The sequence below is a fragment of the Sciurus carolinensis genome, chromosome 10, assembly GCF_902686445.1.
Source record: "Sciurus carolinensis chromosome 10, mSciCar1.2, whole genome shotgun sequence".
NCBI classification, from domain to species: Eukaryota; Metazoa; Chordata; class Mammalia; order Rodentia; family Sciuridae; genus Sciurus; species Sciurus carolinensis.
The window spans coordinates 2581671-2595896 of NC_062222.1; the positions used below are offsets into that span (position 1 = coordinate 2581671).

At 39.9% G+C, this 14226-nt stretch overlaps 1 protein-coding gene across 2 annotated transcripts in view; it reads left to right on the plus strand.

Moving 5' to 3' along the window:
• Window positions 1-7256: 7256 nt before the first annotated feature.
• Adad1 (adenosine deaminase domain containing 1) overlaps window positions 7257-14226 on the plus strand; it is a 46477-nt gene continuing 39507 nt past the window's right edge. Inside the window, exons 1-3 of one of the 2 annotated variants that reach the window (XM_047567003.1) lie at window positions 7257-7413; window positions 8145-8333; window positions 10046-10213. In XM_047567003.1, coding sequence (XP_047422959.1) covers window positions 7296-7413; window positions 8145-8333; window positions 10046-10213 — 475 coding nt within the window. In that variant the 5' untranslated portion in view covers window positions 7257-7295. The remainder of the gene's footprint in view (window positions 7414-8144; window positions 8334-10045; window positions 10214-14226) is intronic. The other variant, XM_047567002.1, reaches the window with a different exon arrangement.

Sequence of the window (14226 nt, forward strand, 5' to 3'; positions counted from 1 at the left end):
CAACCTTTTTGGATCTTTCTCACCTTTGATAGTTCATCATTAATAGAGGTCCATCCTGTGTCATGGTCATCAAATAATTTTATAGGTGACTGATTAATACTTACAGTAATTAGCTCAAGGAGGAAGTCATCAAGGCCTGGCAGAGGCTTCAGAGACAGCAGGTGCTATGCAGTGGTGAGTGAGAGCCAGCTGCTCATGACTGTTATCATACTGTGTTCCTGACGTATGTTTGTATGTATTCTTCCATGCACATGGAGGGAATATTATATGTAAAGTACACAAGAATTTAAAAGAGTGGCAATATCCAGTCACTTAAAGGTAGCTATAATGACAGTAACTCAGGTTGGTTAGAACTCTAGCTAAGTCAGTGAAGTCAGTTTTAAGATTAGGTAAATGTTAGAACTGCAGAATCCAGAGCTGGGACACTTCAGGAAAGCCTCCTTGCAGACCCTTGCAGACAACATCATCTCTGACAGGTTCAAACAAACTCCAGAGGAGCCAAGGCACTTGGCCAGAGCACAAATGTAGTTAAGTGTCAGTAGGGGAATTAAGAGACTTGATGGTTAGAATCACACAGCCATTTAGTAACTCAGCTAGAACTAAAGCCCTAGTGTCAGCACCCTAATTTTGTTGTTTATGCTAGATCATCTTACTGTCCTGTTCCTGATGTCTGTATCCTCCCAGCTTGTCCCAGAAGATGTCATTAATCAAACTTACCAGAGAAGTGGCTCTTATACCTAGGGTCTAAGAAAACACTGCCAGAAAGTTAGTTCAGCAAACAAACTAGAGATCAATTAAAGAAATTAGTGTGTTGAATATCATTTTAGGTTTTAATTCTTTGCTTCAGGGAAACAGAATACCAGTAGTTCTAAATGATAATTTCCTGTGGCTTTTAATATTATTGGTATGACACTAAAATATGACAATATAAATTTATCCTATTTCTGGCACTTACTGTTAAAGTGCTATAAAAAGAGAAAAGCAATTCTAAATAAATCTGTTGGGCTGAGGGTGTAGCTCAGTTGTATAGCACATACTTAGCATGTTTGAATCCCCAGCACCAAATTAAAAATATGAAATCTCTATTCAAAATTCCTGCAACTGTTGGGTAAAGCTTTGAGAAAACCAGCACATTTGTGCAGTACTTTTGGGAATGTAAATTGGTACAACCCTTAACACCACAAAGGCATATCAACTCAATAAAAGCAGTCTCACTGTATACACTTGCATATGTGTGAAATAATTATACAAGAATATTTGTGGCAGTATTCTTTATAATAAATGGTTGGAAACTATTCAGATGTCCATCAAGAAGACAGGTTAAATACTGGCACATCCATTCAGTGGAATAGTATGTGACTCTAAAAAAGAACAAGGATGATCTCTTAAGATTTATATACAAAAACCAACATAGATCCAGCTGTCTAGATTATAGTTTCCAGGTGTGCATTAAAATTATTTTTAAGTATCATGTACCTTGTTCTATCTAGTAAATCACATGATACATCCAGGTCATCTGTAAAATTTCCTTAATGTAATGCTCCTATATGTAAAGATTATGCTTTTAGGGTCACTAGAGAGCTATGATTTGCAATCTATAGTGAACAACCATTTTTAAAACTTAGAATCTGACATAAAGCAATAATCTTATAAAATATAGTTAAGAATTATTCAAAATGAAAAACCATACATAATACAAGTTCAAATTTTTATTATTTGATTCAATAGTAGTCTGTCAATTGCTATAAAAATTTCTAAGACACACTCTGGATTTCTGTACTTGTCAGAACTCTGAACAAGTCCTGGAGTGGCCTCGGTCCATGACCCAGTTTCATAGAACTGCTTTTTTTTTTTTTTTTTTTGTAAACAAATGGGGTACAATTTGTTTCTCTGGTCGTACATGAAGTAGAGGCATACCATTTGTGTAATCATACGTTTACATAGGGAAATGATGTTTGACTCATTCTGTTATTTTTCCTTCCCCATAGAACTGCTTTAAGTCACCTCTCCATCTTCTCTATGGAGTGGTGTTTTCCAACATTTTTGAGGGGAAACCTGGCCACTTGGGTGGACTGGGCATTTTGTATGACAGAATGATGGTAGCATGCCCAGATTGCTTGTGCTCTCTGCACACTGAGAGCTAGATACTCATCAAGCTCACTGAATTCATTAGAGAAAAATTTTTTCTTTTGGGGTTTCAGGCTTAGAGCTAAACTTGAGGGACCATCCTCAGTGGATCAGTCCTCAAAAGTTTGACTTTAGGGAATTTTGTCTGTAGTACCTGTTTAGGTCAGAGTTAAGCATCAAGACCAGGAAAGGCTTTGCACTCATGTTCCAACATCTTGCTCAGCTGATGACTTGTAGCAAACCCTTAGGAAAGCTCTCACCTAACAGATTTGGGAAGGCATTTTTTGGAACAAAGTGCTGTTAAAAAAGCACCAAGAAGAATAAACAGAGGCCATACTAGTCAGTATATTGGTTGGATAAATTAGTAAATGGGAAATAAATGAATAAACAGCCAAGCCTAACACTATGCTAACTCCAAAAACCCAATTAAACCATGATCTAACACTGCCTCCCACTTTATTTGTATCTTCATCCACTTCTTTTTCTGCTGTAAGTAATGTAATTTTTATTAGACTCTTCTGAAAGAAAAATTGAAAATGGTTTATGATTGGCTAAGAGAAACGAGTGGGAAGCAGGAAACCTGTGAGCAGATTATTGTACAAGTTCCAGCAAAAGTGACAGTTGCTTGGACGAGGGTGGTCACCTGGAAGTGGGAAGAAATAGACACGTTCAGGGCATGTGGAAATGGCCAACAGAACTAGCTGAGGGAATGGAAGCTGGGGAAAGAAAGGAAGATGGATGGATGTGGCCAGGAAATTAGGAAGAGCACCCATTCCTCAGACGAAGAAGGCCTCTCCCATGACAGGACTTGGTCCACAGAATGGCACCCCACCTTCCCTCTGGCTCGGTGTCCTTAGCTCCTCACAACAGCCACGCCCCTGGAGTCTTGGCTTGTGCATCTGGGTTAATGACGGTGTCGTGTGCTAAGATGAACTCACCATCTGTTGGGACTAATGACATGTTAACTAACTCAGGCTGACTCCTTACTCCCTGGCGAGTGAGCAAGATCAAGGCCTCAAAGGCAGTTTCAATAGTTAATGATGATAAATCTGACCACCGTCAGGGATTGGTTAACAACAGTTCTGTGAACGTGATCAGCTCGTGCTTGCCATATAGTCCTATGGGACTCTCGCCTGCGTGAACCCCCCTGTGTTGCTGACCTTTAAGCTGATTGGTTCCCGCCTAACCTCCACCCTACATAAAAGCTGTGCGATTTCCTCAATAAACGAGTTCCTGCTGTGACGCGTCTTGATTGTCCTCTGCCCGGAGGGCTGTGTGCGGGTGGTCAGTTGGCCCTACCTATCCCGGTCTGGCCTTGTTGGGGAGTGTCCCCTTCCCTTGTCACTGGTCGAGAAGAGCAAGGGGGCTTAAGACCCCAAAAGCCATGGTGTGCCATTTCCTGCGTTTTCCTGGCTAAGGGACGAGAGAGAGTCCCACTGAGTATGAGACGGCAGCACTACAGTGCAACAGCTGCCAACATGCCCTGCAAGCCACATGCAGTTTGGGCCATTAAGTGTTAGGTTACTGACATCAGTATTCAGAAACAAGGGAAGAAAGGGTTCGGAATCTGGTGGACTTCACATATCCAGGAGGTCACAGTGATATTTATATGGTATCAAATCTGAGTGTTTTACTGAAACCAGTACATAAGCAACATTCAGTGTAGTCCTGAAGTGTGAACCATTTAAATCACACTGACACCTTAAACTAAGTTTTTTCTTTACCCTTTAACTCACTGAGGATTGCCAAGCAAAGTGCAGATCATCTGTCACACAGCATAAACTGGGCAAGTCTCAACTAAGATTGGCTGTGTGAAATTTTTAAGCACAAAAAACAGTCCTCCAAATACGCCATCTCTAGCATATCTTAACATGCTATTTGTGGCTGAAGCAAAACAGCAAAAAAGGCCCCTCCACTAGGTATGTGGTGTACTGGGGTCTGGGGATGGGCATGCATGAGCTGGCGAGCACTGTGGCCCAATCAAAAAGCTGGCTATTTTCTAACCAAAGTAATTACATTGTAAGCTCTAAAATCTGGACTCTTTTAACAACCCTGTACTCCCAGCTTCTAGCTTCCTGACTATAAAGATACATATTAAATATTGTGGAATGAATGAGGACTGGTCTATAAAATACCTGAGTACTTTGAAAGTGTCAGTCATAAAAAACAAGGGAAAACTGAAATATCTCAGACCACAGGGAACTAAGGAATGCAATGTGGTCACCTAAGTGCTGTCAACTAACAGATGTAGCTGGAAAATGTGTGAAATTCAAATTAAACATGTTACATAGTTAGTGGCAGTATACCAATGTTAATTCCTTAGTTTTGATAAATGTGCCATGGTTATGTAAGATACCCTAAGGGGAACTGGAAATGAACTCGGCCATCTTCACGACTGTTCCATAAACCTAAAGTTTTTCAAACTTACATATACATAATTTTGACCTTACTACTTTAATTCCTTGTGCTTCTATTTCCATTTCATGTCTCCTCTCACAGTTGATCCCAATGTAATCACATCTCTGTACTTAGAAGTTTTATTCATCATCTTTATACTTCTTGGCAACACTTGAACTTTTTAATTTCCTGTAACCCAGTCTCTAAATGTTAAGAAAAAACCTGGATTGTTAGTTATTAGTGGGCACTTGATCAAAGCTACATAATCAACACATCTTGATAATCACTAAAGAAAAATACACTTATTGAAAATGCATTCCAGGATGGGAGGTATGGGATTTTTTTTGTTTCCAATTTCAGCATGTCTTTGTGGATGGATGTTAGTTCTTGCTGCAATGAGGTAAACTACCATCAATTTTATTGCCCTTTTCTTCTTTTTTAAGAATAAATTTAACTCTTGAGAAACCTCCATCTTTTTAAAGAGTAGATGGTTGTGCTGCGGCGGGCCAAAAGCCCGTCCGGCCACAGAGCAAGCTGTGCCTACTCGGAGTTGCTCCATGGTACGTATAACTAGTTTTCAGGCTGTACCTAACCCCCAGTTCCATTTTGTAAAGCAGTTGTTTGCTATAAATCACTCCAAGCACATTCAAAAAGCAGTCCTCCAAATATGCCATCCCTACATATCTTAGCATGCTAAGTGCCAAGGTAGAATGGCTTTTGCCTTGTTTGTACAAGTAAAAAATCATCTGCCCAGCATAACCTTACAACTCATTTGTGCCAATTTATCAAACTAATTCAGGAGCACCTGTACACATGGTCCTCCCAAATCAAGTCAAGAACATCAAACATAGGAGCTTATCAACCTCACTAGATGAAGCATCCTCAACCAACAAGCATAAAAGGAGACCCCCAAGAATGGACACAATGGTAGCCTGACCCTGTCACCTGGTCACTCATGAGCCTTGCCCAAGAAAATCACCACAGAGAAACCTGAATTCCTGTCCCCAGGTTTCAGCTCAGCGCTGTTACTCCTGCCTGAGACACAATGCAAAGCCTATTCCAAGCTGACACCTCGAGCCAACACCCTGGAACTGTGAACCATCTGGACTCTCATTTTGACAACTATGAAACTGGTTCTTAAAAACCTTTATCTGACCACAACACTCTGCATCCATACCTGTTCTCTGCCTGTGCTCTTGGCACTGCACCCTGTAAACCTGAGGTCAGTTTAACCCTTAGTATTTCAGTGACCTCAGTGTATTATTGTGTGACCTATGATGTATGACTTGAGTGTTAAAGATATTTTAAATTAAGATTAGAATAAAAGTGCTCGTAACTGCCCAGTTTATCAGGTGACTCATGAGTACTTGGTGAATAATGACTGGTGAAGTGGCATAGCTTGTGATTTTGTTATTCAACAAATTCTAGCATTATAGAAAGACACAAATATTTGGCCTATGTTGGCGTAATTCATGACAATGGTCACTGAAATTTTGTTTTAACAATGTCACTCAATTTGAATTCTTTCTTAGTTACATGCTGAAACTCAAGACGGTGGTTTATTATTAAAAATATTTGCAACCATTTTCAGGTACTGCGTCCCTTAGATCCTCTTGCAACTTTTATGACAGCAAAGAATTAAAAATCCACACTGGGTTTCTCACCCTGATATTAAGGCCGGCCGCTGTGGGGCACCTGTCCCCGCGTGTCACCTGATGCTAAGGCCATGTGCACCTGCCTTCGCTGCTGCCAGCAAAGCCCAGGTGGGGTCGGCAGCGCGAGCTCTAGAAGGCCGCACAGGCCCAGGCGCCTGCTCCAGCGCGACTGGGGAGAACGCAGGGCGCCCGCGCCGGGCCGTGCGGGAATGCCCAGGCGGAGCCCAGACGCCCAACACGCGCACCTCCGCGTCCTGGGCAGCAGAGGCGCGCTCGCCCAGGCGTCGACGCGGCCCCACGGCGGCCGGCGCAGGTGCGGACGCGGCCCCACGGCGCAGGCGCGGGCGGGGGCGGGCCGCGAGGCCGTTGGTGATTGGACGAGCCGGGCGCGGGGGCGCAAACCCGGGCCCGCAGGGGCGTGAGGCGGCCTTTGAAAGACGCGGCTTCGGCAGCCTCGTGCGCGGGCGCAGAGCGGCCTGAGGCGAGCGTCGACGCCAGGGAGGACGCCATGGCGGCAGCGGGCGGTAGCCGGCGAGCTCCGGGCCTGCGGCTGGGCCTGCCCCTGGCCGCGCGCCTGCCCGCGGGGTCCGGCCGAGAGAGCGGCGGGGAGGACGGCCTCGGTGGGTGGCGTCGGCCGGGAGGGCCGCGGGGGCCTGCTCTGCTCCCCGGCCTTGCGCGTCCCAGGGCCTGCGCGGCTGCGTCCCCGTGTCCCCGCCGCCCGGTGGGTTTGCGGCCTCTGCGGACCGCGTGCCCCGTGTCCCCGCAGCCCGGTGGGTTTGCGGCCTCTGCCGGCGGCGTCCCCCGTGTCGTGTCCCCGCGCCCTGTGGTTTGCGGCCTCAGCGGGCGGTGTCAGGGGGTCCATGGGGGCGGGGGTGCCCAGGCCGGTGTCCCTTCTCGCGGGCAGTAGGCCTGGTGAGGCAGGAGCAGCCTCGGGTGGGTGAGGAGGGCTGGCGTGGCCCGGCAGCGTTTGAGGCCCTGGGAACGGCTGGAGGCGCCCGGGGGCTTCTCGGTCTCACAGGACGCCGCTCCCCGCCCGCTTTGTCGTGCTCCGTAGGCGAGAAGACGTCTGGCAGTAATGACTGGTTTCAGAGTTCCAGGGTCCCTAGTTTCGCTCAGATGCTGAAGAAGAATTTGCCGGTTCAGCCATCAGCCCAGACGGTGACCGCGCCCGCAGGATACTCCTCGGAGAGCTGCAGCTTGTCCAGCATGGCTTCCAAGGTTACACAAGTGACCGGTAGGGCTTCATTTGTAGTAGTGCCTCGGTTCTTTAGGACTCTGGGATGGCCAGTAAGTTCTGCCAAGCCTCCGACCTGAACCTTTCTGAGATACCAGGCACAGACGTTTCCCTGCAGCTGAGTGCCACCTGGAGCCTGTAAGCTGACTCCCAACCCCCAGGAGGCCGGGACGCTTTCCCCTGCCTCTCGCTTAACCCCTCATTACCACCTTGACTGTTAAACCACTTCAGTGTATTGACATTTTGAGGTGAGGCTTTGGGTAAAGGACTGGTTTACACTGGTTTGTATTCCAAAAATTTTTTAACCAAGTATTAACTATAAAGCAGGGGGTTATACTTGAAAATTAAGTGGAATTTTATTCATATTTGCTGTACTGTTCGAGTATGACAGGCAGTATAAAATAGCGCTGGATACTGGGCTGTACTCCCGACAGAGCCAGATCTGTCTCCATTCTAAGCCTTAGTGACATCATCTTTTTAAAAGGCCATCTCTGAAGACCTTGACATCACTAAAATTCCATGAATTTCCAATATCATTAATATGGTAATATTTCTTTTTTCAAAATCATATGTCAAAAGATATACAGTAATAGATTGTGCTCCTGTGCCAGACTATACAGTAGAACCAAAAATGCATGTGACTAAATGTATCTTCCATTTTTGAGCAGGATTTTGTGCTTTTGCTTCTTTTGTATTTTAACCAAATTGACCATGTAAACATTTATTTTTAGGTAATTTTCCAGAACCATTGCTTTCTAAAGGTCTTTCATCTATTTCACATCCTGTCCTGCCTCCAAAGAAAATACCTAAGGAATTTATAATGAAATACAAACGTGGAGAGATAAATCCTGTGTCAGCCTTGCACCAATTTGCACAAATGCAGCGGGTTCAGCTTGACCTTAAGGAGACTGTAACAACAGGCAAGTGCAAAGTTGAGTTTGGTTATTATGGTGCTGGAAAATATCTTTCCAGTGAAAGGACACTTAAGTGTGGCTATACCAGTAAACTTGGGTAACAAAACTAGGGTCTTAACATAGAATGTGGTGTTTTCTTGATATAAAAAAAAAAAAAGTAGGCTTAATCTTTGTGTAATTTATTAGCTTTCCTGCTTTATTCTCAGACTGTCCCTGGAAAAGATAACCTCGTGGTCATTGTAAGAAAGACAAGGTGGATCAGTTGTTTTCTCAGGAAAAACTGCTCAAAACCATGACCCATTGATAGCTAATGGGTTAATTTAATGTTAGAAGTATGATTCAGTAGGTTTGGCATTGAGACAAGAGTATCAGTATTTTTAGCAAGCTCTACGTGTAATTTAGATCCCTATTAAAATTTGAGAACCTGGGTTATAAAGTGGCTGAACCTGATAGGCTTAGCTTTCTGACACAGTGCATATTAACAAATATGTGTAGTATCTCCTATTTAAAAATCATCTGGGCCACTTGTAGATACACAGAATGCTGTGTGGTTTGGTAAATTTGAATTGAAGCACAGGTGATTATGAAGGAAGAAATACGGGAAATTGATGTCTTAGGGAAAGCAATTAACCCAGATGCCCTCAGGAGTTCCTGGTAAAGCCTTAATGCATACCTTTAAAATAACAATGTGCCAAGTGTGGTGGCACAAGCCTGTATCTCAGCAGCACAGGAGGCTGAAGCAGGAAGATCATGAGTTCAAAGCCAGCTTCAGCAGTTTATTGAGGCCATAAATAACTTAGCAAGACCCTTTCTCAAAATATAAGATGGGCTGGGGATGTGGCTCAGTGGTTAAGAGCCCCTGGGTTCAATCCCCAGTACCAAAAAAATAAACAAGAAACAGTTAATGTAATATGATTATATGTGAGGAAATAAGATACCAGATTTAGGTGCAGAGTCATTGTACCTAACCATCAACAAAAAGAGATTTAGGCTCCTAAAGTTCCTACTACCAGCAAGTAAAACTTGAAACAAAAATCGTTGAACTGTGATTTTAGGAGATAATTCCACTTTGTTTTTCATTAGGCAAATATGAAAGTTGAGTAACAGTGTAAAAATAATCCTAGGAATTTGGAGGACCAGACATCAAGTTTAATTCTTCAGGCTATCTTCTTTATTGTTGTTTGTGTTTTGTTTTTTCTCATGGGTCCCCACCCCCAGCCTTCCTTGAGCTATAGTAGATTGAGCTGCTTACCATGATGCCCTGAAATGTTCATAAGTTTTCTTCAAAGGATTCATTGTATTCTAGAATATAGGAGCAATTCAAAGGTGGAAGAAATTCCCCTTGTATTGAAGCTTTAAAAAAAAAAAAAAGTTAACCGAAGTCTGTACAGTTTACCTCTCGTTGATTGTTGAATAGATCTTTTGAGTGATTACCATTGCCAGGCATGGCATTCACTGTCACTCCATGTTTGACATGTATTCTAAAGTTGCTCAATTGTTCACACTGAATCTGGAGCCACCAAGCTTCTTGAATCCTCTAACTAGTTCATCTAGCTTTAGTGTAAACCCCTGTTGGTCCTACAAAAAGACGGGTTGGTGTTTTAGATTAAATTTTACAGAATTTTTTTTTTTTACTGAAATGTTTTCCTATATACAAACATTGTTTGCAGGAATATACTGTGAATAATTGTAGCAGTTATTCTGTATTCTTTTTCAAGGTAATGTTATGGGACCATATTTTGCTTTTTGTGCTGTTGTGGATGGTATTCAATATAAGACTGGACTGGGACAAAACAAAAAGGAGTCTAGATCCAATGCTGCAAAATTAGCTCTTGATGAGCTTCTACAATTGGATGAACCCGAACCAAGAATGTTAGAACCATCAGGTAAATACTCTTGATTACAAAGTATTTGGAAAATGTATTATTTTCCAGGAGGAATTACCTAAAGATTGATGTTAATGAAGAGTTACTTGGCAACTACAGAAATGAACTTACAAGATTTGCTGATATATTTAATAGGAGTTGAAATTCTCTTGTTTCATTATTACAAGTCATTATGAACATGGCTAAGCTGTCTGATAACTTGTCAGATTATCATTTCAAATCCTGAAATGGTGTTTTTCTATAATTTATTAGGTTCTTACCAAGGCACTTAACCCTGTACATTTTGTATTTAAAAGGATTTAATGCATTGTTTTCAAATTTTACCTGTATTAGATTCAGTAAATAGTTGTTACTTGAGAAAATGATGATCAAAAGTACCATAGCAAATAGATTAAGACTGTATATTCCAGAATTAGATTGCTAAGGTTGCCTATAGGCCAACACATTATTTGCCTTCTAAACATAAGTTTCATTCCACAGGGAAAAACAATGAGGTTAACTATATTCTGTGACTATAATGATTAAATGCATGCAAAAACCCTTAACCAGTGCCTGGTGAATAATACAAAAATCAAATGATAGTAGATCTTATTAACAATTAATTTTAAGAATATGTTAACAAATGGTGTAATTGTTTTTGCCAGCATTGGTTTCATGTTAGATTGTTTTGATTTACATGTAAATGAGGCAACATTTAAAAGCATTTGAATTTGATTTTAAGCAGTGACTATGAATTCATTCTTTTTAAAAACAGTTCATTCTAGTGAGCTTTTTGATTTTTTAGTTTAACGTCAGCTTTTTGTCATTTCTTAATACTTAAGATTAAGTTAAATTCTTTTTATATTTTAATGGTTATTATTTAATTGAAGCATTATTTAATAATTTAAAAAAAGTAATTTGGCCACACCTCATAAATTTTAATATGTAGTCTTTCTCACTATTTTTCAAATAGTTTGTCATATTTTGTATTTGAAGGTACTTAGAGTATTAATTTTCTGATTTAATATTTAGGGCAAGATATAATTTTGGTAAATGTCTTATAAGTGTTGACAATATAAATGCCATTTGTTGTTACTACTCTGGTGCGTTTGTTTTTTTTACATGTTGTTTGACCTGCAAAGAACATTGATCACTGATTTCACTTTGTTGTAGACGACACCTTTAAAATTCAATCTTAAATTACTCCTTTTGTCCTATTTTATATATATGGGTTTGTTTTTGGTTTGCTTTTTAGGGTATGGCTTTTTTTTGCTTTATCTGATGTTTCTTGTTTTCATGTTTGTGGAACACATCTAATTATCCTGGGTTTTTTTTTTTTTTAATAATATTCTATTACATATATAATTGATTTTGGCATGATCAAAGAATGTTTTATTAGAAGTTTAACATTTTATCACAATTTATCTAACAATGTCATGTCATGTGATTTCTTTGCCTCTTTATTTTGTCATATGGGTAATATTTTCTTCTAAACAGTTGGAAGGTAATGACTAAACTAGAAATTCATCTTTCTAATACAAAGTCAATTTTGACAATTTTGAATCCTGGTTTTATCATCTAATAATTTTACTGTATTCACTGTTAGCACTGAATATGCTGTGGATGAATAAATATTACCCACTTGTAGCTTAGTGACTAGTGATTTAGATTTTTTATATTTAAGTCTTTGTCCAGAATACTTAAAAAGTAAATGTGAAATGCAGAACCTTTGATAAAGAATATTAAGACATTACTTTGATTTCTTAGTAAGAATTCCTTATATAAAATTATTTTATCAGCTATCAATATACCTATGTATACTTTGTCTCCAGTAATATTTTTCCACTTTCCTTCCAACCATAGCATGCAGTAGATATGTTTTGAGAATATACTATGTTCCAGGAACTGTAGTAGGTACTGGATATCTAGACCCATCCTCTATCCTCTAAGAGCTAAATACTTCAGTAAAATCAAGTTAAAGCATATTTAACAGCCTGGAAATAATACATGATAAGGTTATCTTTTCCCCTGTAGTGTTCTACAGTTTCTTTGTCATAAACAACTGAGTTTTAAGATTTCTTTCTTGAGAAAGGATGTAGAAGAAAAAATGAAGTATTCTCTTTGCTGTGTTGACCTAATCTGTTTTTTAGTCGTCATTGTCTTTGTGCATGAAATTTTAAGCTGATTATTTTTTTCAAACTTCTAAACTCAGCACTGTTCAAAGATTCTTTTGTGTTCTTTTTTTCACATTATGTACACATTTTGTATTTTTAAGTATAGTTGTGTGTGTGTGTGTGTATTTAGTTGTAGGTGGACACAATACCTTTATTTTTATGTAGTGCTGAGGATCAAACCCAGGGGTGAGTGCTCTACCATGAGCCACAACCCCAGCCCCCTAAGTACAGTCTTTTAACTGTATGAATTCTTTTCAAGGATGATGTGATTGATTCTTCTAAGTTTTGAAAATGTTTAATATTTTTTGACATGATGTAAGAATCTGGTTTTTAAGTTTAGTTTATTTGGCTTCTTTTTTAATTTAAAAACTTTAGGCCAGTTGTGGTGGTGCATGCCTGTAAGCCCAGCAACTTGGGAGACTGAAGAAGGTTCAAGGTCAGTCTCAGTAACTTGGCAAGATCCTCAGCAATTTAGCGAGCCCCTGTTTCAACAAGGGATGGGGATGTAGCTCAGTGGTAAAGTGCCCCTGGGTTTAATCCCCAGAAACAAAGAAAGTAATTTTAATTGTAAAATATACTTCAAATTTACCATCTTAACCATTTTACAGGTACAGTTCAGCAATGTTAAATCCATTCACTTTGTTATGCAACCAATATCCAGAATAATTTCTTACAAAACTGAAGTTCTACACTCCTTAAATAACAACTCCCCATTTGTCTCTCCCCTAAGCCCTTGACAATCACCATGCTACTTTGTGTCTCTATAAGTGGAATCATAACAGTATTTGGTTTTTGTTTGTTTTCTTTTGCAACTGTCTTATTTCATCTAGTATAATGTCCTCAAGTTCATCCAGGTTGTAATATGTCAGAATTTTGTATCCTTTTAAATGCTCAACAATATTACATTCATGCATATTACACAATTTATCCATTCTTCTGTTGATGGACACTTGGGTTGCTTCCTTTTTTTTTTTTCTGTTGTGAATTTTTGTTTTGACTGTTGTGCAGATATCTTACACCCTGCTTTCAGTTCTTTGAGTGAAATTGCTAGATCATTTGATAAGTATTTAATTTTTTTAAGAAACCAGTTTTCCATGATGACTGCACCAGTTTATTCAAATCAACTGTGCACAAGGGTTCCAATTTCTCCACATCCTTGCTCTCACTTTTTGTGTTTTGCTATGAGCTAAACCTAATGGATGTGAAAAGTGGTATCTCCTTGTTGACTTGACTTACATTTACCTAATGGTTTGTGATGTATCTTTTCATGCCTTGTTGAATATTTGTCTTTAGAGAAGTGACTATTAAAGTCCTTATTTTTCAATGAGGCTGTCTTTTGTTGAGTTTAATAATTTCCTCTCTCTAGTCTAGATATCAAACCTTTTTCAGATTTGCAAATATTTTCCCCTTTCTCTGGATTTCCTTTTCTGTTAAGTGTCCTTTTCTGTATAAAAGTGTTTTTAATTTTGACAAAGTTCACTTTCTTTGTTGGTGTTGCCATGTGTCTTTGTCATATCCAAGAAATAATTGCCTAATCCAATGTCTTGAAGCTTTTCCTGTTTTCTTCTAAGAATTTTATAGTTTTAGCTCTTACATTTAGGCCTTAATCCATTTCAAGTTAATTTTTGCATATGATGAAAGGCAAGTATCCAGTTTCATTCTATTGCATATGGATACCCAGTTCTCCCAGAATCATTTGTTGAAATTACTGCCCTTGGCACTCTTGTTAAAAATCATTTGGCCATATATGCACAGGTTTCTTTCTGGAATGTCTGAACAGTATGTCTGTACTAGTAATATCCTATTTTGATTACTGTAACTTTGGAGTAAGTGTGTGAATTAGGATGTAAGAAAATGGTT